The 27,999-nt window shown below is 40.5% G+C and overlaps 1 protein-coding gene across 6 annotated transcripts in view; it reads left to right on the top strand.

The window, feature by feature from the left end:
- Nucleotides 1-27,999, top strand: part of NCOA2 (nuclear receptor coactivator 2) — a 252,360-nt gene that overhangs the window by 146,052 nt on the left and 78,309 nt on the right. For 4 of the 6 annotated variants that reach the window (XM_006924020.2, XM_015598653.2, XM_025041208.1 and 1 more), the window contains 2 exons: nucleotides 13,949-14,053; nucleotides 16,743-16,915. In XM_006924020.2, coding sequence (XP_006924082.1) covers nucleotides 13,968-14,053; nucleotides 16,743-16,915 — 259 coding nt within the window. In that variant the 5' untranslated portion in view covers nucleotides 13,949-13,967. Of the gene's footprint in view, nucleotides 1-12,631; nucleotides 12,659-13,948; nucleotides 14,054-16,742; nucleotides 16,916-27,999 lie in introns of those variants that run through there. The other 2 variants (XM_015598654.2, XM_025041209.1) reach the window with 2 other exon arrangements.

Here is a 27,999-nt window from a genome sequence, read left to right as displayed (position 1 = left end):
TCCCCCTAAGCCCAGCAGCCGCAGTGTTTTCTGGGTATTCGCAAGCCATTCTCGGACCTGTCTGTCCCACAGCTGTGCCAGGGTTAATCAGCGTCAGGCTTACTAGCTTGTGGGGCTTTTGTTGTCATTGTTGTCTGTTTTTTTATGACAGTTTATTGAGATATAATTAACACAGAGTGACATTCACCCCTTTAAAGCGTACAGTTCAGTGGTTTTCAGTTTATTCACAAGTCGTGCGGCCATCGCCACACTAGTTTCAGACCATTTTCACCAATCAGGAAAGAAGCCCCGCGCTCGTTCGCAGCCACTCCCGGTTTCCCTTTCCCCTCGGCCCCTGGCAGCCACCAGTCTGCTTTCTGTTTCCCTGGATTTGCTTCTTCCGGGTGCTCCACGTAAATGCACTCATGCAGCATGTGGCCTTTTGCAACTTCCTCTTAGGCGGTCTTCAGTTCCCCTCTGCATGTGCCAGAAGCGCCCTTTATCCCACTGCCGTGCTCAGCTTTCTCGCCTGATTCTACCACCTCTGGCTCAGAACTTCTCATTGTGCCCATAATATATTAAATCAGTAGAAAGTACTACTCATTCTGTCTAGCATTTAAGGTTTTCTGTGCGCTGGCTCTACAATGTAGGTACTCACTTAAGTATCTGGCGAATGAATGAATTCAGCAAATAAAATGTGCTCCGCCTTATCTCTCGCTTTCCTTCACCCTCAGAGAAGAAGATAATTGCTGAGTTAGTCAGATTTCAGGTCACCGATGGGACAGGGAAATTTCTCTCTGAAGTTTAGGGCAGCGGTTTGCAAACGCCAGCAGGCATTAGATCACAGAAGGAGCTCGTGCTGCACCCCGAGTTCCAGAAACTCGAGAGTTGCCCCTTGAGTCAGGCTGGAGCCGAAGTGGACGTTTCTGACAGGTCCTAGACGGCACTCGAGAACCGCAGCTCTCCAGCTGCCCTGGCTTGGGGCAGCACTGCGACCAGACCTGACAGCAACCTGGGAGGGCAGGAGACTGGGGAGGAGGCAAAGACCCACACTCCCCACTGTCCAGCGACAGGGCCGTGAGGCCCCACCCAGCGCTCCAGCCCGGCCTCGCTCTTTGTCAGCTGCACCACTTCGTGGGTGCCCCACAGGTAGTGTCCCTATGTCCTCACCACCGCCCCAGCTTCACTTTGAAAAGTGTGCCCATTCTTTAAAACCCAACTCCGGCGTTCATAAAACCTTTGCCGATGCTCCGCACAATAAAAAGTAATTTCTCTTTCATCGGCACTTTGTATTTTCGTGTGTGTGGTATTCTCTGTTAATTCCACACCTGCTTCTTCTTCTTGAATCTTTGACTTCTTTAGATTAAGTTTTGTTTCTTACGCAGTGTCCACCGAGCACAGTAATTTGCCCTCAGCAACTACTCAGTCGTTATCAGTGCAGTTAGATATTGGAAAGAAAGAAATGTAAATCCACTTTTATTAAAATCGTATAATTTAGTGTATATTTTTAATACTGAAAAGAGATCTATATTAATTAGAAACTTAACCTTATAAAACTTAATTGTCTAGGACTGAAATGTGCTTTTGTCCTAAGTAATAGTCATAACTGTAGGTTTTGAAATATTGGCCTACAACAAATCACCAAACTAAAAAAGCCATCTATGCCTGTGTTATGAGCATATGCACCATGTGCTGTGGTAACTCTGAGCGCTGACTTAGTTTTCTCCACATCATCTGGAACCAGGTTCAGGTTTCAGCTTAATATATATGTATCCTTTTGATTTTAGTACCAGTCGAAAGGAATGTAATGTAGTTAGCTGTCTCTGAGGTGTCAAACAATTATCTTAATTTCTTTAAAGTTTCATTTCATGCTTATTACTTGCCCGTTACGGTTCAGTAAGGTGCAGCAGTCTCCCCGATCTTTATCCAGAGGTGTAGTTGTTATAAGACTGTTATTGTTGCGCTCTTGGTACGAACACATTTAAGGGCTAATGAGAAACAGTGGACAGCAACATGTTCCGTAGCAGGAGGTTCGTCTTAGCCTTCTCTGTGCCTAGTCAAGACCACGCTTATCAGTCTATTAAATTGTTATTTGTAATGCATTTTAAGCTCCTTTGAGTAAGTTTGTATTAATTACCCAAGAGCTAATTAGAAGCTACCGTTTCTGAGTCTAGTATATTTTTGATTCCACAAAATGCAGCAACTCTCCATTTGGAGCTCCTACAAAGGGGGGAAAAGTGTCCGTTTACAGGTCTCCAGGACAGCTCTGTGCTCGTCATGGAGTTCGTCGAAACCGGAGGGCTCAGGGGCCTCCAATCCTGAGGCCAGAGAACTGGGCTGCATTGTGCAGTCACAGCAATAACAATATGATTGTGCCTCTACTGAAAGCCGTTTGTGAGTCCCAAGTTTGAAACATAAGCTGAAATATATATCTCTCAGAAGAAAGGGCTGCTTTTGATGGTTACTAAAATCCAACATCTGAGAGAGAAAAAAATGGTTAAAATAAGTGTTTTGGCTCACATTTTCAGGTGCCAAGGTAATTTTTTAAGTTCTTTCAAATAATGAATTCTTGTAAATAACTTTGCAAATTCTAGTTATATATTATTTACAAATGAAAATGCTTAATTTGGCTTATTATAATATGAAATTGGATTGGGGGGGGAGGGGCTTCTGTTCCTCCTGAGCTGCCTTTTTGTATTTTCAGTGGCGACAACCATTGCCTCATAGCAGATACCGTGTGGAGTTATGGTCACGATCTAACCAAAAGGACGTTTGTAGGACTTTGTATGGTGAAAAAATGAATCAGAGGTCCTCCTGCCACACCCAGTTTTCCCTCCTCGACTGGTAGAGAACAGACGAAGAGTGAAAAGAGTATTTCAGAAAAAGACTTCTCAGGCAGGTGTCACCCTAGTAAATGCCAGAGAGGGCTGTGACTGGCGCTTTATTTCTTCTCTAACCACAGGCATTTAATTTGGGTCTTATACTGTGGCCCCGGGACATGCTTAAAAGTTTTGTCCTTACTTTGTTTTTCTGTTAGATTGTAGATAGAAGAACTCAAAAGAAAGTTTGGAGTCAAATGCGTGTGAGAAGAGGGAGGAAAAGAATGAGCGTCTTAGGTCTCACCCCTGACACCAGACTGTGCAGTGGGAGGCAGGCGTGTGGGCCTGCCTGAGGCCCACACAACACAGGGTTGGCTCATGAGGAGAGCAGGTGCCAAGTGATGTCCTAGACCCTCTCCGCCCAAGAGGCAACTAATGATGCTGGAGAAAGAAGTGTTCCTTCAATTTTATGTACCGTGGCTGCAGGACCAGGAGAAGGGAACTCCTGTCCTCTCAGTAGAATCTCGGAAGCCTTCATGAAGGGGATGACTTTAATGCTGAACTCAGAGAATAAGGTTTTCCTAAGGAAGATGAGCAATTTTAGAAGGTATTTATGATTTGAGTATTTTTCTCATTTTAAGAGTCAATCAGTAGGAGAGAAACCATGAGAAAGTTTCCCAAAGTTAAAGAGGATGTAGTAACGAGTCCAAATGGCCAAGCCTCCGTCCCTCCTCCTTCCTTTCTTTTTGTAAATTCATAAAAGTCTGATGTGTTAACGGAAGGAAGTTTGGAAAACACAAAAATTAAATTACACCATAGTGCCCATCGAAACCATTTAACTGCTCATAGTTTGATGAATTTTCTTCCGGTTTTTTCCTATAAATTAATTTCCTCTTCAACTGTATTCATCATCAGCTTAGATTATTTCATGAACATTTACATGTAATTAAATTTAATCTACAGTAATACTTGACATTTATTAAATAAGCCCTGACTAGGTGCCAGTCTCTGTTCTGTGCCTTTTACATTTCATGCTCTCAATGAACTTAAAAGTGTATATATTATTATTTCTACAGTTTTACAAGTGAAGAAACTTAGGTCCAAGAGGTTAATTAACATAACTAATATGAGTATTCCCGATGTTCCAAGCTGGAGTTGACACCTGAGGATGTGTTCTTAGCCACTACATTGTGCAACTTTTCATGAGTTTTAATATAATGGTTGCATAATAAATAAATTCTATTATGAATCTTCTTTTTTCTTTGATTTTTATTTATTATAAATCTTAATAGTTCTGGTAGAAAGATCTGCTCAGATGTCAGCTCTTTCGAGAGAACTTTCCTAATCATCCCTTTAAAACAGCCTTTGGCCAGTCCTCACAGCCAGTCACCTTGAGAATGAGTTCTACCCACTGACGTGCGAACAACGGTCAAAGCTCAACTACCACAGGACGGCACACACCACCACACAAGGGTCACTCCCGGAGCACTTGGCACAGGTGACCAGGGAGACTGCTGCTGGGCCACACAACACACCTATGACATATGATAGAAACAGACACAGAGAGGCAGCCAAAGTCAGAAAACAAAGAAACACGTCCCAATGAAAGAACAGGAGAAGACTCAGAAAAAGAGCTAAATGAAATGGAGGCAAGCAACCTACCATATGCAGAGTTCAAAACACTGCTTATAAGAACGCTCAGTGCACTTAGGGGAAGAATAGACGAGCTCAGTGAGAACTTCAACAAAGAGACAGTGAGCATAGAAAAAGGGCATACAAACCATAAACCAGTCAGAAAGGAAGAATACAATAACCGAAATGAAGACTGCACTAGAAGGAATCAACAATAGATTGATCGAAGCGGAGGATCGAATCAGCGATTTAGAAGATAAGGTAGCAGAAAACACCCAATCAGAACAGCAAAAAGAAAAAGACATCCAAATGGGAAAGGAAGAAGTGAAAAATAGATCATCAGTATTTGTCGAACAATTGAATGACCTCTGCTTTCTGGTTAGCTTTGTATCATTTTCGATTTTCTTGATCAACCTCCCTTGAGACTGATAGGCTGGAATAACCACGTGATCTGCATCCCCCGTGTCAGTCACAGAGCTGATGCTGCTCTTTGCCAGCGCCCCAGGCTGGTGGGCCCCGGCAGTACACCCCAGCAGTGGTATTGTGTACCTCCCAAGAACCAGCTTCCGGTTCACACTGGTTCATGTCAATTGTACTTGTTATTGTAATTGCTTAATTTAATTAAATATTACACAAACGATTAAGTATGAGTTTGAGAAGACATGTTTCTTTAAAAACTAAGATGAATACTTTGAAAACCTCCACTCAAATGGACAGAAATTTCTGCCAAATACGTATATGCAACACATCTGTCAAAGACTGGGGAGGGGAGGATGATAAAATCTGTATCTCATAAACTCATAAGAAACCTAAATAAGTGTCTATATAAGTTCTAGCTCTATTTTAAATAAACACAAATAGGAAGTAGTAGAAAATGCCAATAGTAGATAAGATTTGTGCAGGAAAGACAATGCAAAATTTCAATGGAAACTGATGTATACTGTGTTTAAAATTAAAATGAAATGATTAAAGTAATAGGTGTCATTTTCTATAATTTCTCTTGATAACTGACGTTTTAAATTAACCAATTACTACTTCTGGTTCTGTAGGAAGAGACTTGCTGTCTTGAATGAAACTCATCATTCTTGGTGCACCAGAGACAATTCCTAGCTGGTTTTGTTATTTCCATGACTTCATAATAAAATCAATAGTAATACTTCACTTCCCTTCAGGAAGTGGGTACTCGTGAGCTGAGGCGTGGTTCGCTTCCTGCACTGGAATGTGAGCTTCGGCAGGATGGGGTCTTTTGTCTGTTGTTGTGACTCTGTCTCCCGTGTCTACAGCAGTGCCTGGTGCATTAATTATTCAGTGATTGGATAGGTGAAATGATACACCGTTTTATTAGCTAAAGTTTTTGAAATATTGGGTAGCATCTTCTATCACTGTGTTAAATGCATCACTTGTTTTACAGAAAGTAGTGTTCTGTATTTTACATGGATACCACTAAATTTTTAGCAAAAAGAAAAGTACTTTCAAAATATATATCCACTGTTTATCAAATTAAAACGTACCGCTTTATATAATATACATAAGTTTATATTTCTCTCTTCCGTGAAAGTGTTAAAGTATAAAGTATAGGAGTATCTGAAGGAGAATATAGTCAATATTGTGATAAGTTTTCACAGTGACAGGTGATCATAGATTAGTGAGGTGATCGTATTGAGGAATGTTGATGTTGAGTCAGTAAATTTGTACAACTAATATAATATTGTACACTAATTATACTTAAGTAATTTTTTTAAAAGTATAGGAACCTCAGTGTTAAGAATTGAGGAACTGTTTAGATTCCTGTACGAGCTCTAAAATTCCCTGTGTGTGACCTTGGTTAGGTTACTTCATCTCTCCTGTACCTCAGTTTTCTCATCTGTAAAATGGCGATAACCATAGATCGTTACAGGAGCTAAAGGAGTTCGTATGTGTACAGGGCGTAGAGGATGCCTGCCAGGATGATGCGCGCTCCATAAGTGATGGTTATTATCATTACACCTGCGTTTGACTCCTGCCCTATCATTTATTATCTGGGACTTGGGCCAGTTACTTATGGAAACAGGTCAGAGAGGTTAGATAATCTGTAAAGGGTGACTGTGTGTGTGTGTGTGTGTGTGCGCGCGCGCGCGCACACACATATAAAAACAAAAATGTGTATGTGCAAAGTGCTTAACTCAGTAAGCATAGTACTCAATAAATGTTAGCAAAAAAAAAAAGCAAACAGCATTATCTGAGAGAGGACTCTATTTGAAAACTTTTTACAACTAGAATAATAAAAATACTTTTTATATAGGTACCAAATGTCTTGTCCTTGCCATTTCAGTAAGTTTTCTGCATAGATCAGGAAGGGTTTTTTTTAATCTCCTAAAGAAGTTTAAAATGGTTTCAGAGTAAAGAAAGATAACCAAATTTTAATCTGGACAAGTTATGAAATTCAAATACAAGCACTACATTGTAGTTCTTAGTTTGGTGACTTCTTTCCAGAATAGTAAACCGTCAGTGAAAACTGGTTTTCTGAATATTAAATAGGGACTAAATACACCCTCCTTGACAAGGGAAGCAAATGCTTACGTTATGCTAGGAATGCAGCTTCTTCCCTTGATGTTTTCTCATTGGAGGCCTTATTAAAACCTAGTCTTGCTATTCCTGGACATATTAGCACCGGCTGACGTTGCTGGGTATACAAGCAGCCAGTGACTGGCTACATTAAGGAACTTGGCCTATGAGATTTCAGAAAGTAGAAACCATCTTATGCCACTGATGTCAGACTAGACATCTCCCCCCTGTTGGTAATGATAGTTTAAGAACAGCTCTCTGCTACTTACATATTCTGCACTGAATTTTGCTAAGATAAGGCTTTAAGAGAGGATTTTTTTAAAGAGAGATATAGACGATAGAAATATTACACCAAAACATTGGCGTGACCGGGAACATGCGTTTAGCATTTATTTGATGACTGCAGAGTGTGTTAAAGAGCTGCCGTCGCCCATTTGCTGCCTCGTGCGTTGTTAGTCTCCCCAACGGTATCTTGAAGTGTCTTGCAGCTAAAAAATTCATGAGTATTATTGGCTTTCAGTCAGAAAATGGAATATGCCTTCTAGTCACTATCTCACATACCACTCCGAGGCCATTATACAAAAATAAATCTAAGAGCGGCACATGCTGAAAAGAAAGGAATTTTTAGCTTAAACATTCGTTTATGCACCATTATTACTGTTCCAGGGAGTAAGAAACAGCCTCACAGAAGGTAGGTGCTGATGCCATGTTACTCATAGAAGCGCAGTCCTAGGTGTAGGATGTTATTTTCTTTAGTGCCCTGTCCAGCTATAAACTGTTAGTGTGTCGTTTGTGTTTAGCTTATTGCAGTTATTTAAAAATAGTCAAGAATACAGTAAGTTGCTCAAAAGTTGTGAAGTTAAACTGAGAATTTGTTTCCAAATAAGATGCCTTTTATTCTGAATTTATATGAAGTGAGTCTCCTAAAACTTTGCCTCTTAACTACTGTCACTGTACGAATTACTGTGCAGTTTCAGGAACCTGAATCTGTAAATACACGCTGTAATACCTGAAGTTAGTTAAGATTTTATTGTTTGAAAAGCAAGAAGCAATGTAGCGTTCTGTAAAGATGAAGTTAGAAGTGTCCTTATGACCTAAAGAAAGTAATAATACTTTGGGGGAAATAATACACCGTTTTATTAGCTAAAATTTTTGAAATATGGAGTAGCATCTTCTATCGCTGTGTTAAATGCATCACTTGTTTTGCCAGTGGAAAGAAAAAGTTTAATTTTTCTGTGCTCTCTTTCCTTCATTGAGTGAATCTACATAGGTCTACTGATGTTGTATTTATAAGTGTGATGCTTCTTAGTTTGCTGGCTTGTGTGAATCAACAATATATCCTTGCATAGCCTGCTTATTTATTGCAGAGAATATTTAGCTTTTGCCAGAAGTCGGGGTCTTGCCAAAATAAGGTTTGCTTTGGGTAATTTTGTCCAGTTGACACTGTTTGAAAAGGGGTAGTTCCCTTCCTTTGTCAATTTGATATCTGGACTGCTGTGTCATATTGCTGACTTTCAAGGTTGGCCCACTCTGTTTTCTTTCTCAGGCATCTACATCCTAAAGCACATTTTGTATATTTAAACATTAGATACTGTGTTTTCTTACACTTATCAGTGTGGGCCCAGGAATTTTGCTTTTGTAACATAAAGGGATCTCTCCTGCAACACAGTATACTTTGAGGGAGAAACTGTTTCAAGTTTAGAACAAGCAAATGTTTTTACTTGTGATAAAGAAATAGTGAATGCGTAGGTCTTTAAACGTTGAGGTGACTTCTGAGAGATGGAGGGCTCAAAAGAGTATCCTTTCGTAATGAATTTAATAGAATAGAAATGGAAGAGTGTCTAAATGAAGATTTATGTGTACTTTCAACATTTCTTGAGTATTTCTTAGTCTTACAAAGTTTGTGAAGAATCAGACTACAGATGACAGCACAGTGTCATGTCCTGTCCCTTGTAGAGAGTGCAGAGGAACCCGGAGGGCCTTAAAAAAGCTGTAGGAACCTTTCTGGTCTCTATCAAGAACTAGATGCTTTATCGGGCGGGCAGTCCCTCCGCTGGGAGGTATTGATAAGAGAAATTGTTTCAACAACTCTTTGTATGTCATTTCATAATAAATTTCATCTCAAAGTAAGGAATTTCAGAGAAGGCCTGGCTTTGTAAAAATATTTCTTGGAACTAAGCAATAGAGATCTGATGTTTGACTGCTTATTATGTTTGCATTTCAGCAACAGTATTATCCTTATTTATTCTTTAACTGAATTTGTTCAGCGTATGATAAATCTGACAGTTTTATAGGCCTTGTTTGGAAGATGGCCAGTACTGATAAAAGATAAAATGCACATTATCATTTACATGAATTCTGGATGATTAACTAGCTTTAATGATATGAGGCTATACTGTGAGCAGCAGCTTCGTTACTTGATAAGTTATATCGATGAATTTCACGCAAGAAGAATACATTTTTAAGTTGTGTTGAGGTTTACCATTTCATTTGCTTTCTGTCCTTATGCTAAGGGATTTAACTGGCATTGTTCACCCCTCCCAGCATATTGTTACTTAAAAAAAGACAAACAACTTGCTCTTCTTGTCCTGTAACTCTGGTTTATACAAGCTGGTATCAGAGAATGTGAGGGAGAGTGTCCTGTCCCAGGGGGAGCAGGATCATTGTTTTGTTGGAGATTACAAGGGTGGACAAATTGAAACTGATTTTCTAGTCTCGTCCTTTCACACACACCCCCCCCCCAACATCTGGTAGAAACTGTTCTCGACGACTGTAATTACCATCAGTTACGACCCAAGAGTTTACTTGCGTCTTTTTCAGTTTTTCTGATTTACACTGAACGGTTTCAGAATCAAGAGTGAAACACTCAAGAATTTTAATTTCATGTAAATGTTGAAAACACGCAAAAATTTTAAGAAACTACTAGTTTAGGCCTGCCTGCAAAATAAAATTTCTAAACTTTCAGTGCTACCCTCCAGTATTTTTATCTCCTACCTTTTCATTGGAAATTAATATTTCACTTTGATCTGTAAAACTGCATTAAAACTCATCTATCTGTACAGTTCATTTTAGATGATTTTTCCGTGTACATGTCCACAGGAAGGCATAGATCTGTCTGTCTCTGGTTTTTATCTTTGTCACTGAGTGGGGAAAAAATGAAGTCCCGTAGCGCCCAACCGCATATTCTGCTGTAAAATACTAACACTTGCTGCCAGCCGAGCTTCCCCGGGGCGTGAGGGTATCAGTCAGCGCTGAGATAGGGGCACCCCAGTTCCTCTCTTGCAGCACCTCATTGATGAGGTTCGCGGTTATCTATTTGGTTCGTCCATTGAGGAGCAGAGCATCAGGTCGTATGTCTGCTTCGGCCCTGTGGCAGGCAGGAGGGGCACAGGAGCCGGCGCTGCCTGTCACCACCTCCCTCACCCCTCCTTTCCCTGCTCCAGCCCCAAATACACTCCTTTTCCTCTTTATTTTGCTTGAGAGTCTTTTTTTTTTTTTTTTTAACCTTGGTTGATGAGCAGTGATTCAGAAGGGGCATCCTCAGCCTGATGGCGGAGGTTGGCAGGGAATGTCTGTCTGTCCTTGACTTGGCCATTTACTCTTATACTGTGACAAACAAGTATTATTGGCTCTTACAATTAGCACCAGATCCAAGATGAGTGCCCAGTACCTGTATGCAGTGAGTACTCCTGTGGGTGGTGGCAGTAGTGGTGAGAATAAAGACCTGCACTTTTACACACACACACACACACCACACACCACACACACACACACACACACACATTTTTTTCCTTTGCTGCTTTAAAGGTTGGTTGGCAACATGTATCAGGCATACACAGTCTGAGAAGATTGCTCAGAAAGGGGACATGTGGCAAACAGAAAAATAAGGAAGCGTGTTCATAAAACTGAAAATTTTAGATTTTGAGGAAATGTGTTTAAGGTATCATCACATACTTATAAAAGAGAAAACTTGGCACTTCAAAAGGAAATTAATGATGTTTTAAAGCTACAAATACAGTGGTTTGTGAGCCAGCCTTGAGTAGATTCTAGTAAAATATAAACAGTCTGTTCAAATGGTTTTTCTCTACTTAGACCAGAAGATGTTAGCTCCTTGCTTCAGTCCTTTATCTCCTGCTAGACCCTTTGTCGAAAGATATCAGCCCTGTCCCTTCATACAGAGTTACAATATCAGTATCTATATTTTGGAAAATTTAAAGGTAGATGATGCTGATGCTAATGTTAAATCCCAAATAGAGTATGGACAACTTTAAGTAAAACAGTCGCTTATTTTGTCTGTTGAAAAGTTCTCTGGTCTCTCTGATAGTACTATACTTTTTAATACAGATGGCAATACTTTTGGGGAGCGGGGAGTAGCCATTTTTATCGAGCAAACTTATCATGTATACCTACCGTATATTTTAATGATAAAACTTTAAATTTTTATAATTTATAGAAAGCTGTTTCCAGGCTGAAAATTCCCTGGAATTTCTTTTTGTCGAAAACTCTCATAGATTGAGCGAGTGATGTTTTTTTTCTTACATGCTCATGACCGAAACCATGAGAATTGTGGTTCCAAGAGAAATACTGAAAACAAGTGTTGGTAAGGTGTCGTCTGAGAAAGGTTCTGGTGTCAGGTTTTTGCTTCGCCCTTTGTCCTCCTGTACCTCCTGCAACGCCTCGGCCCCCCTGCCCTCCAGCACCGTGCCTCCCTCAAGGCCCAGCCACCGTCCCAGTGGGATGTCCTTTCTTGGATGTCACAGTTCAGAGGAGGGCACAGTGGTTGTATTATACCTCCACCTATATTTACCTATTGGAGCTTTTCCTGTCCACAACTTTATCTCCCTCTCACCCTGTTTTCCTCTCGAGAGTGACATTTCTCCTCATAGCGCTGAGCCTGACTTACAAAGGCCGGCAGGCAGCCTCTGAATGAGTAAATGGTGTTTAGAAGGGGGCGGGGTCAGGCACAGAAGCCCATGTAGCCTGCATCTTGCTGCCCTCCCCCATCTGACCTGTACTGCGAGATGATGACAGGGAGGCCATGATGACAGGGAGGCCGGCTTATTTGGTGAGAGACCTTCTGCTGTCACATTTCAGTCGAGAGCAGGAGTGTATGTGCCTGGTTAACCCAGTTCTGCTGTTTGCCAGTCTGCTCCCCAGCCCTATGCTGGAGATGCTAATGATTACCCCCACTTTACAGAATAGGGAATTAAGGCATGAAAGGCAACTTCCTAGGGTCCCACAACGAGCCAGGTGCTGGATCTTGGACATGGACACTGGCTATTAGCTTCTCCGCTCTGTTGCCTCTCATAGACTGGTTTTGATGATTCAGTTACATCTGTACATTTCTTAGCACCTAGTAAATGCTAAATGAATAGTAACTAAATACAGATTCTGCTTATTATCAGCCCAAAATTGTGACAATGGCACAGGACCTTGGGACTTAGTTACATGGCTCCCACCAGCCGGAAGCTCAGGCTTTAGCTTTCAGATTTGTCCCCTCCTTTGTGACCTCTTGAATAGAATGTACAATTGAGGCAAACTCTTGACTGCTACAGTGTTTCTTCATCCTTCTTACACGTGACTCCTAAAAAGCATTTAACTCCTCTGTCCCATTGGATCAGACCGAGTTGTGATGAGACTGCATCCCAGAGGACAGCGAGGGGAGCGGCTGGAACACATGACGGGTGCGTGAGTGATGCACTGGTCAGTCTCGTTGGCATTTCGTAGCCCACCTTCCTCTTTGTCCTTCCTCCTGATGAGCCTGTTGCTCTGTGGCGTCTCCTCACGTCCACGACCTTCTACTGATTTGCCCTTCTCTCTGATTTTTCCGATCTGGAAAGGAAGAAAAGCCGCTACGGAAAGTAAAAGAAGGTGAAAGTAATTTGAGAAGCAGGTGGGGGGTGTAAGGGAAAGGGAGAAATAGCATAGAATTGGAACTCTAGGAAAGACTTCTAAATGCTGACTGAAACTTTTTTGGCTGCCCCCCTTGTTTATTTGTTTGTTTGTTTGTTTTTGCTAGGCAATTATTGAGCACCTTGAGTAACCACTGTCTTCCATTTCCACAAAGTCTTTGTTAGTCCTTTTGTTTAGTTCGTTTAGAACTCTGTGTCTGTTTGATTCTGCTAATGACGAACGACATGAGCACACTGATCCTCTTATTATTATACGTCCTTTTATATTCTTACCAAAAGGAAGTCAGCAAGCAGGAGCCAGCAATTGCCCTTTTCTGGTCGGGTCAATAATGTTACCTGGCGTTTTGAGTGCATCTTAAGGCCTTAGGTGTTAGCTGGCAACAAGGGAGGCAGGATGTGTGAGAGGACCCCCCGCTGGGAGGTGAGCCGCCCCGGAGACTGAGCACTGAGGGCGGAGCAGGGGGACAGCTACTGCAGGAGAGGAGGGCCTGGAGCCACCACATGGTGGCAGGAACATAACGCTTAGGGAGACCTTGTGCGGGGCTAGGAGAGAGGGTCAAAGCTACCTGGAACCATCAGCTTAGTGGTGGCACTGCCTCTTCCTGGGGCTGGCTGTCCTGGGCGAGTTACTGCAGCACGGGCTGCACATTGGCCAACCCAAAACAGAGACTGGGCGGGGCCCTTCACCACACCTGTGGTTTCCACATGGTGCAAGATCGCTCCTGAAACTGGAGGCTGGCCGCAGAAACCCGGGGCTAACAGGTCGTGGCTCACGGTGCTGCTGAAATACAGCTCCTGGTTAAAGAGTGTGGGCCCGGTGAGGTAGGCTCGTTTGTTTTTAAAATGTTAATCTTTACATTCGCTTAACCTTTTAGCAAGGTAAAAAAAAAAAAAAAATGCAGCCTTTTCATCAGAAGCTATGCATTCACGTCAATCAAAGCAATGCGTTAATTACTGCTGTGAAATTTCTGGTTGAAGTCAAAGTTTTTTCATTGTTAAGTTGATCAGACACTTTATCATCAGCTCTTTTTACTTTTCTCCTCTTTTTTTTTTCTGTTTTAGTTGCTGATATGTGTTCAAGATGAGTGGGATGGGAGAAAATACCTCTGACCCATCCAGGGCAGAGACAAGAAAGCGCAAGGAATGCCCTGACCAGCTTGGACCCAGGTTAGAATCTTGCTGAGAAGCAGAATGAGTGTGGCCCGTGAGAGCCACGTGCACATACGCGCTTCTGCAATACTGTGGCATTGCCTTTGCACCTGATTTAATACGGGGCTTGGTTTTTCTCCTTAACCATTAAAGCTTTGAATATGTATCATTTAGCTTACATTTTGCAGATGCTAATCAGTTACAGATCTTATTATTCTTTCTAAGAAGAAGAAAGCTACATTTTTCTGATATCCCATGTGTACTCGACTCTTACAACCAGTTTGTTCTGTAATCTTGAGTTTTTCACCTTTTCTTTTCTGTTAGATCACAGAACATCATAAAGGCAAGAAGATCCCGTAGTAAAAACATCTGGTGTTAAATTTATACTAGGTTTTGTTCTGGTTTATTTTCTAATGAGCAAGACATGAAATATTAAATCCATTTGCTTTTCAGTTGGTGACAAAGATTGTCTCTTCAGTGAATAAAACAAATAATTTTAAAGCAAGTTTTATGTCATATATCATGGGCGGAAGTATGAATTGCTATAACCTCCATGCAGCATAATTTAGTAGTATCTTTTAAAATTATAAATGCACAACCTCTTTGAACAAGGAGTTCCACTTATAGAAATTTTCCAACAACATATATTTACACATGCAAAATGATGTATGTATGAGGTTACTTCTTACATCAGTGTTCATAATTGCAAAAGATTAGGAAAAACCTAAGTGTTTGTAGGGAACTATTTAAGCAGCTATTTAAACTATTCAAACATCCATAATCTGGAACACAGTACTAGTTATTATGAGAAAGGACGAGGACACTCTTTATGAATTGGTATAAGCAAAAATCTCTTAATTGTTACAGAGAAAAGGCAAGGTTTAGATAGTATTGATGGAGTATTACCTGTTTATATAAAGAAAACAGGAATCTATTCTGTATTGTTTTAGAATAATTAAAAAACACTTAAGAGCTGTTTCCCATATTGAGGGATGAGAACTAAGCAAATAGGGACAAAGGCAGAAGGAAAAGATCATGCCTGATGAATTAAACCACATAAATGATTTTAAAATTTAAATAAAAACAGCAACTTTTATTAAACGGCCATTAAAATGATGAGATGGGGAACAGCAGGGAAGAGGACTAGGAAAAGTCATTAAGAGAAGAAGAGAAAGAAAAGGCAAAAACCCAGTATTTTATATTCCCTTTTCCCCCTTCAGTTGCCAAGCAAAATAAGCCTGTTCGGTCACCCCTGTCCACACCCCAGCTCCTGTGCCCTGCCTCCGGATTCCTCAGCGCTTCCCGGCTGAGTGCGGCCTCTGTCTGTCAAACGCCCTCCGCGCTCGTGCCCAGGGGTCCTCCTGGTGGGCGGGGCTGTTTCCTTGCCTAGCGCTGTGACCGTGCGCGCTGGGGCGGGCGCGGCTCCAAGCCCGCTCCTGTGCCCCGGTCGTTGTGACGCAGCTCCCCCTTCACCTAGTTTGTCATTTCTTTATTGGGGAGGGCAGGGGCAGGGGTAGGGGTCAGTGATGGAGGGAGGCGGAGCTGGGTCGAGGGGTCCAGAGGGAAACTTGGTTGTTCCACGCATTCCAGCCACTCCCTCCCTTTCTCTGTAGTTAATAAACTAGAAGCTAGGGATAAAAATGACACTTAGAAAAAAATTCTGGTCCTTACTCTACCAGTAACTGGATGATTTTGGACAAATCACGTAACCACTGTAAAAGGAAGAGATTGTATTCTACTTTAGATTTATTAGTTGTGAAAATAATGCTCATATTTAGAGGCTAATATGTGGAAGTCTATTACAAATTATGCAATACCAATTTGTTAAAAATAGAGAAAGCCGCTACATTAAACAGCTTGCTTTGCTTATGTGTCGTATTGCTTGAACGTCCTTTAGTGGACCCTCTGCTGAACTTGGGGAAATGTTCGTGTGCTGTTGTCATCGAAGGGTGCCTTTGACTCTGCTGTTTTATCACACTCAAATGAGAAGATCTTGCCAATTTTTATTTTTCCCTTCCTTCCATTAACTTTTTAAACCGTAGTTGAACTTGGACCATTTATTTATATTTTGCATGTCATTCAGCTTGGACAGTTAACAAATACCCTGGGTCAGTTTCGCTTTTGTTTCTAGCTATACTGTGGTTTTTACATTATCGAAAAAGGCTGTTTGGTTGGATTAATAACATCCTAAAGAGGTTTGTGAACTTACAGAGATTTATTTTTGTTTTATGCTTTACCAGAAACCATTGAAATTTATTCCTATTATAACTAGTTTAACTTCCCCTTCTTTTACTACTCTTAAATAAACTTAAAAATTTTTATAAACATAACCTCCTTTACTTTTCTAAAACATAACTTTATTCATTCAACAGTAAATTTGATGCCCACTTGTGCCGAGCATTGTATTAAGCTCTGAAGTGAGCAAATTGTCCTGGTCTTTGTCATTGTGAAGCTTATAGTCCAGTGGGAGACATTGAACAAGTGATCACACAAATATAAATGTGTAATTGTGAACTGGGGTAAGTTTGATTTCAAAATACATGCAGCATTTAAGGCAGATTCAGGTTTTTTTTCCCCCAAAGTAGTTCCATGTTTATGTAAGTAACTTCTGTTTGCCATCTTTGTATTAGGAATTGTTTAACATGCTTATCTTTTTCTTAATAGCTGTTTTTCAAATTGGTAATAAAAATGTATTTCTTCTTTTTAGCCCCAAGAGGAGCACCGAGAAACGCAATCGTGAACAGGAAAATAAATATATTGAAGAACTCGCAGAGCTGATATTTGCAAATTTTAACGACATAGACAACTTTAACTTCAAACCTGACAAATGTGCAATCTTAAAAGAAACTGTGAAGCAAATTCGTCAGATCAAAGAGCAAGGTAAGAGGACCCAATTAATATTTTGGAGACTTTAGTTGGTTTCTGTTTTTCCATGTGTGAGAAGTCCCTTCAGAGTCCCTTTAATCCATTTCTTATGCTTAAATTATTGATGAGCAAATGATGTCACAGTGCAAGACGAATGCAAGTATTACTTGCAGTGGTTTAAAAATAGGCTTTATATAAAATTCAGCAATTCCCTAAAGACAGGAGGCTGAGGCGCGGCCGGGTGATGTAACTGCTCGTCGAGTAAAACGCAGTGCGGTGCCCACGGCTTCTCCTCCCCATCGTGGCATTTTTGTAGCTTGCACAGCAAGTGACTGTCGTAATTTACAAGTCAGGAGCCAAGTGAAGATGGAAACCAGGAGTAAAGAAGTGAGCCGCCTCCTGTTTCAGCTAGTCAGCATATTCGATTGAGTCTGAGCCTCGACTGGCCACGCCACTAGATTAGAATTTCATATCCTGAATGACAAGAGATTTGAAAGGCTCACACCTCTAGGCAGAATTCTTATGTGAAGTCGAAACACAGAACATGACAGCTTTCTTCCTGGGGTTTTCTTTTTTTCTGAGATCATTTTCTGTCTCTCTTTTGATATTTTTGCCTACAGAAAAAAAGCTTAAGAAAAATAATATTTTAAAAAACACATTGGACTTTATGGTGCCAAAAAAAAATCTCTATTAGGCAAGTATGAACAGTGCCTTGGCGCTCAGGGCCATATATGCTCTTGAAGCATTCATACACTGCTTTCCTTCAGGGCCAGGGAGATTGTTATCTCTTGTCATCTGTTTTTGAATGCGTCCTCCTAGAGTTGATATTTTTTTTATCTACCTTTTATGTAATATTCAAAGGAGGCAGTTTAGAACAATAATGTCTTTGTCTATGTAGGTATATGAACCTGAAACTGCCTGCTCTCATCTGTTATAAAATCCTAGCTACCTATTCACATATTAGCATACTCTTTCCTGTTTTCACACACATACTACTAAGCTAAGTTTTATATAAAGCAATTTTACAAACGTAGTTCTGTCTTCTAAGAACTTAAGAATGTACACGTTGCATACACAACACAGCTTCTAACACTGGAATGTTAGGATTACATCATAGCATTCAACATTCAGAGTTGCTACTCCTAATGCCTGTGTCAGGCTCCCTTCATCTCTGTCCTCTTCGTCTTTCTTTTTTGAGATTCACTAGTTATCAGAAACTCAGCTAATCTCAGTTTTGTATCTTCTTCAGTTTTTGCTGTCAGCAAATGGATAAAACAGTATTCCTGGAGCTTTAAGGAGAAATAATTGGTTAAAGTTTCACAGTGTTTTGAAATTGCTGTGTTTCTAGTTGCTGATATCATTGTGGTCTTGTTTCAGGATGCTAAAGATTTTGAATAATTGAATTTTGTGAACATTGCATGTTAGGTAGTACTTTTACACTTTAAAACAGTTATATATATACATATATTTACTATTAAGATCTTGCACAAGATTTTCAAGTTTTGCAAAACCTTGGTAATTCCCCCTTCAAACCTTAAAACACGTTAAGATGTGTCATGCTGGGACTCTGCCATGCTTTCACTGTGGGTTTAATCACAAGGCTGCATACCTCAGCCACCCAAGAAGCAGCAACAATAAACACCCTGTCACGTCTTATTCTTCTAATAGTGTTCCTATTAATTTGAAAAGTAACATGTTTTGAAAAGAGAGACAGAGGTTAGAAAGTGGAATGAAAAGTACAATATACTTTTAAGTTCTCAACTAGTGCAGTATTTTAAGATTACTGCTTGTTTAATAAATCGTCTTTTATTTTTAAAGAGCGGGACTTTAGAATCAGATCAGACGGAAGCTAGGCTCGACTCCTGGTTCTGCCAGTTACAAGCGATTTGAACTCGGGAATCGTTTTCTCTCTGGGCCTCAGTTTCCTCATAGAGAATTTAGCAGTCCCAGCATCTAGGCTGCACAGCTGTGCGAGAAATTATGAGTTATATAAATGCATGCGCCCAGCAAGTGCCTGCCACAGAAGTGTTTAGTAGGTCATCAGTAAATATCTTTCCCACCTTAAGCGGAACGCTGACTTTTTCATCACCTGTGCTAAGATCGTCAGACAGTGAGCTCTTCTTTCGTATGGGAAGTGGGGGAGGAAAGATGGGGAAGTGGTTATAAATATCCTCCCCTGCAGGGTCATTTGAAGAAAGTGAGATTTTTCCAGTGCCAGAGAACTCTGCGTAGGCTATGCGTGTTACTCCACTGACAGCCGGTCAGGTTCAAGAGCAACACAGAAGTCTGACGGGAGCCCTTCTCTCTCAGTCTGCACGCCCGCCCACCCAATCCCTCCCCCGTCACTCAGTATAAATAAAATCTAACCATCGTCTTCACAACATTATCCAAACATTATCCAACTGGTATTCCAGTTGCAGGTTTCAGCCCGAATAAAACTGTAATTATTCTAGAAAAGTTACACTGGATTGCACGAGGTGCCCCGCTGGAGCAGACACGGCCGGGAAGGTCGGGCTCGCGTTTTGGGAGCCATCCAGTGTCAGAGGCCAGGCCGGTCAGCCAGGCGCGACGGGCTCTTTCACTCAAGCCTGCTCCGTCATCGGCTGCTCCTCAAGTTTCCATGTGCTTTACAAATAAAGAGAGAAAAGGAAGAATATTTTTAAATGGCCCTAAAGGTGAGAATTTGGAGGGGGAAGTACCAGCTATTTAAACAAAGAAGCGTTCTCTTGGACGTAGCACTTTATGAGAAGTTTGGGGGATGCCAGCTCTCCAAGAGCGTCCGCACTGCAGCGCGCCTCGGAGAAGCAGAGCGAGTGTCCACAGGGTCTGCGCTTAACCATTCCACCAGCTTTCTGATGCTGAGCTATCACGTTTTGTCCTGTTTGGTGTGATTCCGATAGATGTTTAAAACTTCTGGCTTCTATACCTTACAAACAGTAGTGATAAATAGTAAACAACCTTTTTTCCTAATTGGGAGGCTAATATTGCTTCTATTCTAGAATAGTAGTATGAGAAATACAAATGATTTAATTTTGGAGTACTGTGTCTAATTTTACACTTTTTAGCCGGAAACGTAAATAGAAGTATACGGTGATTCTCATGCTCTTAAAAAATAAAACTGACTCAACATTAAAAAAAACAACCCAATTTAAAAATGGTCAGAGGACCCGAATAGACATTTTTCCAAAAAAGATATACAGATGGCCAACTGACACGTGAAAAGATGCTCAACGTCACGGATCATCAGAGAAATGCAAATTAAAACCACAGACATCACCTCGCACCTGTCAGAATGTTGTCGAAAAAGACAACAGAGACTAACTGCTGGGGAGGACGTGGAGAAGGGACCCTCGCACTCTGCCGGTGGGACTGCAGATCAGTGCAGCCACTGTGGAACCGTACGCAGAGTCCTCAGAAAAATTAAAAATAGAACTACCATGAGTCAGCAATCCCACTTTACCCAAAGAAAGAGGAAACACGCGTTTGAAAATATCTATGTACCCCTGTGTTCATTACAGCAATATTTACAGTAGCCGAGATACGGAAGCAACTTAGGTGTCCATTGATAGATGAATGGATAAAGAGGTGGTGTATTGACATGATGGAATATTACTCAGCAATAAAAGAAAAGAATGAAATCTTGCGATTAATATGCGACAACATGGATGGACCTAGAGGGTATTATGTTAAATGAAATAAGTCAGAGAAACACAACTAACATATGTTTTCACTTATATGTGGAATCTGAAAAACAAAACAGTAACAAACCCAGATACAGAGAACAAACCGATGATTGCCAGAGGGTTTGGGGGTTTGGGCAAAAAAAGTGAAGGGGATTAAGAAGTACAAACTGCCAGTTATAAAAATAGTCACAGGGATGGAAAGTACAACACAAGATATGGTCAATAATATCGTGATAACTCTGGTGTCAGATGGGTACTAGATTTACCGTGGTGATCACTTTGTAGGTATATAAGTGCCTAATCATTATGCTGTCGGCCTGAAACTAATATAATATGTATATCAACTATAATTTGAAAGTAAATTTTAAAAAATAATAAAATTGAAGTATGAAGTTACTGAAACATTTAGGGGAGTTCTAAAAAGTAATGCATTTCTGCTGCTTCGTTTAAACTAATTTGTCCTCTGTTACCCCAACATAGGTATACTTTTCGTTGTTTTTTCTAAAATGATAATTTAAAATTAATTTTATTATTTGGAAAACATTTGTCACTTCGTTTAAAGCCACTTTAGTGCAGTATATTTGAATATAGGATTTATGTATCAGTTAATAGAGAATTGGTTTCAACCTTTCGTTATTATTTTTCTAAAAGTAGTTTTAAGAGTGAATAGTAATAAAAATGAAAATATATATTCCCAAATTTGTGTTGATGTAAGCTAGATTTGAGGGGAAATTCCTGTTGGAGCAGGCAACCTAAAGGTCATACTGGTTTCTCACTGTGATTAGTCTAATGATATAATTTTGGTTTTAGTGCCAGTGTGAGAACGTTGGGATTCTGGATTACTTCGTGTATGTGAATTTCCTCTAGTACTGTGGCTAGCCTCAAAAAATAAAGAAGCATTTTAAGAGCAAATGAGGGGCAGTGGTATGCTGGAGTTAACACGTATGAACTGATGAGAGCAATTGTTAAATTTCAAGAATTTTACAGGCTAATTGATAAACACAGCCATTATTTAAAAATATATAGATTTACAATTAAGTTCCATGAAAACCAAAGGTAAAGAAGACTAAAACTCACCATTTTCTAATTATTCTACTGTGCTTTACCATTATCTGTGCTCAAGAGGCTCTTCGTGTCATATCTATTTATGTGATAAAAATACTGTGTCGTGGTGGCCACTGCACATCTTTTCCTAAGTCACCATTCAGTAATGTTATATTGGAATCAACCGAGGCTAGAGAACTCACAGCACTGGAATCTGGAAATTAGTAAACTCTACAGTTCTGGGCTCGACTTACTGTTCCGTTGGCTGTCATTCTGGACTTACAAAAGCAATGGAGAAAATATTAATAACTGACATCTAACATTTTAACACGAAGTAAGCGTCCACACACACACAGAAGTCATATCCAGTGCAGCAGAAAGTCACTCAGATGGACAGTTGACTTTCTTCATATACCTTCACCATCTGTCTTTATTTCACGTTCATCTTATTCATTCATTAACTGATATGAAAATTCCAACCAGCGTTCACGTTGGCATTATGCTCTTTTGTCAGTCGTACTCATAGGTTGGCTATAGGCAATAATCAACAAGCATTTTGTGAGAATCAATTGGCTGTGTGGATTTTTCAATAAAGAGCATTTTATATTTTATTATCATTCATAAATTATATGCTACATACACATCCTTTATACTAGTTAAAATTTGTAGTAGACATCATGATGCTTACTGTTTTTACCCAGAGCTGATTTTTAAGTGTTTCCCAGTATAGCACTGGTGGGCCTGGGGTCAGCAGGTTGTATGTAAATGTAGATGAGTCCAATTTATAAACTAACAGAAGTATTCTTAAAAACCAGGGACATAGTAATGGAAGCAGCCTAATTCTATCACATAAAAGTAAAACATAGATCCTATTAAAATGATATGTTTCCTTCCTGTTCTTTTTTTCCCATGCTAGATGCATGAAGTTCTTGTGATGGAAATTCAGTTATTCAAAGGTGAAGCCTACACGTGAACTAAGAGCTGTCACCAAGCACAGTAAACGCAAGGGCTCTGATATTAGATTCCTTCCAAGGGCAGGTTATCTGTGGATCAGACTTTTGGGGTGATGCCTCCAGGTACTGCTTGAGTTCCATGTGACGAAACCTTAGGGAGATGGCAGAGTCATCCATCTCACAGCAAGGGGAAGGTGACTGAAGTCACAGTCTCTCAGGCATGCCCTTATAGATACTCACACTGAAGACAGCGTTTGGATTGCTAGAAAGTTATTTATGATGGTGCAAACTCTTGATTATTTGGAGAATGAATGGAAGACCAATAATGACATGTATATTCTAACAATTTTTTAACAGTGGCCTCTTATTCACTATATAGTTCGAATTTCAATTGCCAACTTCTTTTTTATCCTGTGTTCTTCTAAAGGTGCTGATGATAGTTAAATGGCCAAAGTCAGCCAGCCAGATGTCAAAGCGGGCCAACAGAGTAGACTGTAATAGGCCCATAAAAGCCCCAAACCCAGTTGGCAAGATACCTCGAAGTAATCGATATGAACTCATTAAGAGCATGAGCTGTATTTAAAATCAGATAAAACCAGTCCCTCTTCACCTGCTGGCTGACTGTATGCAAATTTTTTAACACCTCTGGGCCTTTACTTCCTAATCTGTAAAAAGAGGGTAATACTATCCACTCCATAGAGTTCTTGTAAAGAATATGTTCAATGATGTTTATAAAAGGTTTAATCTAGTACACAGAAAAACTCACTAAGCAGTAGTTATTATTCAGATTGTTTCTGACATCTATAGTTAGAGTCATCATCCAAATCTAGGTTTTCTTCCTAAGGATTCTCTTGATAAGAGAACAAGTAGCTTTGGGGTATTTTCTTTCTCACAATTTTAAGCCTTCTTTTTGATAGAGAAGTAAATAAATAAGCTATCAAAACTATGCAGTTAGAGGCAGACATCAGAAATGTAGCACTTAGCGTGACTCCATCTGCATCCCTCCCCCGGCTCCGCGGCTCCTGCCGGACCTCGCTGGCTCCTGCCGGACCTCGCTGGCTCCTGCCGGACCTCGCTGGCTCCTGCCGGACCTCGCTGGCTCCTGCTTGTCTCTGTTACCTGCATGACATTTTTGAGAATCTTGCTTTGATGAGAACTAAGGAGGGCAAGAATCTTGGCAATTTTTATTTCATCCTTCTTTATTTAAACCCGGGAATGAATGTGGCCCTGTCTTACTCTCAGAGATCTGAAAGCATTACATGTTTATGTGCATCTGGAAGTAAATCAGACTTTCTTTCCTTGTTTGGCAATATAACCTGTGATCGGCATTCTGTTCTTAATATTGCAGTTTTTAATGAAGATGTTTTTCTACTGATCTGCATATAATTTACTTGCATATTCTGATGCGGATCAATGGCTCATATTAGTAATGAAATCCTTGCTATTAGTGAGCAGAGGTGGAATTCTTGCTCTCGTTTTCTCTTAGGATCCCTGTATTTTTTTTTTCTCTTAAGGATATGGAAGGGTTTTTGTGTTTAACAGCTTTTGGATGAAGAGGTTTTGAATAACTTATTGTACGCTAATGCTTTATGAGTTCAGCGATTTATGACATGAGCTCTAATTTCAAGACTTGTACTGGCTTCCCTGCTATAAAAAGTAGGCATCTCCCGTTTTCTTGATCGCCTCGTACTGTTACGAAAAGAAATTAATTCTGACACCCCACTGTCTATATTGATTTTATTCAAGAGCAAACATTCATTCAGTAAGTTTTTCTTGAGCGTATACTATAAGCGAGACACGCCGTTATTCACTAAGGAAGAACCAGCGCTCGGTAGCACGTGGCCCTTTCCCTTGGCGCTTCACTTCCGTGGGGGAAGTCAGCTTGTAAACAGCCAGCTGTGGAACTGGAAGGGACAGTGGACGTAAGTATGATCAAAGGTACTGGTGCAGGCCTCGAGGAGGACAGTACATTTGAACTGGGCCTTGCCGTAAGAGTAATAATTTAATAGTTGAAAGAGTGGGGATGGGGGGTGGGGCGGTCAGCGAGGAGAGAGGCAACCTGAGCAAAGGTTGGATTCAGGGCTGAAACAGCAGGTTAGAGCCAGATGGGACAGTAGGCACAGTGCTGTAGCAACACTGGAGTTTAGAAAAGTGACATAAAGTGAGAGGCTCCTAATCATCTTCAGCAGAGTTGGCTTGAATTCATCCACTGCCGTCTCTGGGCTCCAGAGATCGCCTGTCCTGGGAATGGGGCTTACGTAGAGTAATTTTAACAAGAAATAACGCAAAGATGTAAATAGAGCACAAATACCACTACACAGTTGACTTTTTTTTGTATTGTCATTTTCTTTGGTTTAGGCTTAATACAGTTTTTTAGTTTTTGTTTGAATGTTTGCTTGCTTTTTTGTGTGGTTGGTTTTGTTTTCTGTTTCTTTTTTTAAACGAATAAGAACAAGCCTATTTTCCCAACCTGTTGTACTGGTAAAACGAGGAAGAGGGAAATATCACTGTACTTTAGGTTAACTTTCAGACTGAGATGGATTACATATAGAGTGATAAATTATTATACATGCAACTATTTTAATTGGTCCTTCCAGGATGTTTGTTTGTTTCATGAGAGTTTTTCCCTTAATTTCTGGAAAAAAACTTCTAACAAATTTACCCTCTTAGCAATGTTTAAGTCTACATTATTGTGTTGTTAATTTCGTGGGCACCTGGTACAACACACTGCTAGAGCTTCCTCATCTTTCATAATCGATACTTTATTTCCATTGGACGACTCACCTTTGTCCCTTCCCCAGCCTCTGGCAATCATCTACTTTCTGTTTCTGTGACTTTATTTTAGATACCTCATGTAAGTGGAAGCGTGCAGGCTTTGTCTCTTTGTGATTGGCTTATTTAACTTAGCACAGTGTCTTCAAGTTTCATTTACATTGTAGCGCATGACAGGGTTTTCTTTTTAAAGGCTGAATGATACCCTGTTGTTTGTATACACCACATTTTATCCATTCATTCATCAGTGGACAATTAGGTCGTTTCTACACCTCAGCTATTATGAAAAATGCTGTACGTGGGTACACAAAAATCTCTTCACTGTCTTGTTTTCAGTACTCGTGGATAAATACCAGAAGTAGGACAGCTGCGTCATATGGTAGCTCCGCTCCATACTGTATCCACACCATTTTACAGTTCCACCAACAGTGTGCAAGGGCTTCTGTTTCTCCACATCCTCACCAACACTTATTTTCTGGTTTTTTGTTTATTATTTTTGGTGGTGGCCATCCTTACGGGTGTGAGGTGATAGCTCACTGTGGTTTTGATTTACATTTCCCTGATGGTTAATGATGTTGAGCATGTTTCTTGAGATATTTTGAAAAGATAAGAATCTAGTACCATATGGTAGTATTGAATGCCTTCTATCATCAAGTACGCTAATATATATTGCTGAATCGCTGAAGGCCCCAAACGTGGCCCTAAGCTAAGAGTATGGGGAGGAGGTTGTGAGGTACAGGAAGATCCCTTGAGGCAAATCTGAAGTTAGTAGGAAAATGAGAGAAAACCACAGTGGCCTCGAGACCTCCCTTCGAGACATTTGGCCTTACTTCAGCTGTTTCTCAGTTCCCCTGAAGAACGTTCTTTCCCCGAAGCCTTTTACTACGTGAGCCTTCTTTACCTTCTTTACGTAGTTTACAGGGAAGGAAGAAGTACAACTTCACAGATCATCCTGGTTATCTGTTTATCTGCACTTTGGGGGTGGACACATAAGGCCACTCACATATCATTTTCCAGTTCTTTCTTCTTCTTATTACTGCGATGTTCACTCTGAAGTATTTCAGTTCATTTCTGCTTGGAAAATGATCACCTTTTCCTAATCACTGAGTCATTTATCTCTGGTGATAAGTGTAGGAGTCCATTTTTTTAATCCTCTCATCTTTTCTGTCACCCCGCCCCCCAAATGATTTTAAAGTCGTAATTCCAGGAAAACAATGATTGTGTTCTTCATCTCAGCATTGCTGGTAAGAAACAGGTACTCTTAACAGCTGTGCTTTGCCGTGAGTGCGAAGTCAGTGCAAACTGGCTTTCTGCAGTTTGGGGCCATATTCTAATTGTCAGTTCATCTTTTTCTCTAGACATGGTCTTATCAACATGTCACATCTCAAATCCTGTTTTGTTTTCTAAGAATGTGACAGTGAAGGGTAATTCGCAGACTGCAAGAATTGCAGTTCTGCTTATATGTAATGATTGAAGACTCTGGATACCAATTAACTTTACCCTGAGAATCGATTTTAATTTGACCTTTCTTTATTGTGGTAAAATATACATAGTGTAAAATTTACCATTTTTAAGTGTACAGTTCAGTGGCATTCAGTGCCTTCAAATCGGTGCGCAGCTGTCACTCCTGTCCATCTCCAGAACTTTTTCACCATTCCAAACAAACTATCAAATCATTACTCACCCCTCCTCCCACCAGCCTCTGGAAACCACAATTCTCCTTTCCATCTCCATGAATTCGACTGTTCTAGGTTCCTGATATGAGTGGCGTCATAAAGTATTTGCTGTCTGTGATTGGCTTATTTCCCTCAGCATCCTTCCTCGCGTTCATCCATGTCGTAGTGTATGTCTGCATCTCCATTTCTTTTAAGGCGAATAGTATTCTAGTGCACGTATATATCATATTTTGTTTATCCAGTCGTCTATCGATGGGTATTTGGGTCGTTGCCACCTTTTGGCTGTCTGAATAATGCTGTCAGGAACATTGGTGTACAAATGTCTGTTCCGATCCCTGCTTTCATTTTGGCAGAGATAAGTACATGTCCAGAAATGGTATTACTGGATCACGTGGTAATTCTGTTTTTAAGTTTTTGAGGAATAGTTATACAATTTTCCACAGTGGCTGTAATTTGACTTTTTAAAATCAGATTTAAAAATATTTTGATAAACAGGTTGAAAATTTATGATGGCTTAAATTATCCCATTTTCTTATTTCAGAATTTCCAAATATTTTGTCTCCTAAGTAGACTCCGTACTCCTTGTCCTTTTCTGTTTGCCAAGGGACAGCTGACGTGTCAGAGGCCCGCGGAGGGTGCCGGAGTCACTGTTGGGATAAGATGGCACAGCAAGGTGAAAGTCAACGCCCCCAGCTCTAGCTGTGAGACGTGTTCGGGGCGGGCAGTGGGGACCTGGTGTGTTATTCAGAAAATGCTTAGCGAGCACCTCCTGTTTACTGGTCTGGGGACACAGCAGAGCACAGGCAACGTGGCAGCTGTCATCGAGGAGCCTGAAGCTAGTTGGAAAGACAGGCAGTGGGCGAGTACACAGTGGTGGGAAGTACAGCTCCACGACAAGTCCGGGATGCTCTGGGAAGTGTCCTTTCATAGAAGGGGCTCACTGGCATTTCAGCTAGAAACGAAAGAGAAGC

Source organism: Pteropus alecto, unplaced genomic scaffold, assembly GCF_000325575.1.
Source record: "Pteropus alecto unplaced genomic scaffold, ASM32557v1 scaffold87, whole genome shotgun sequence".
Lineage (NCBI taxonomy): Eukaryota > Metazoa > Chordata > Mammalia > Chiroptera > Pteropodidae > Pteropus > Pteropus alecto.
Note: the sequence above shows the minus strand (reverse complement) of the source record. Positions and strands in the feature narration are given on the sequence as shown.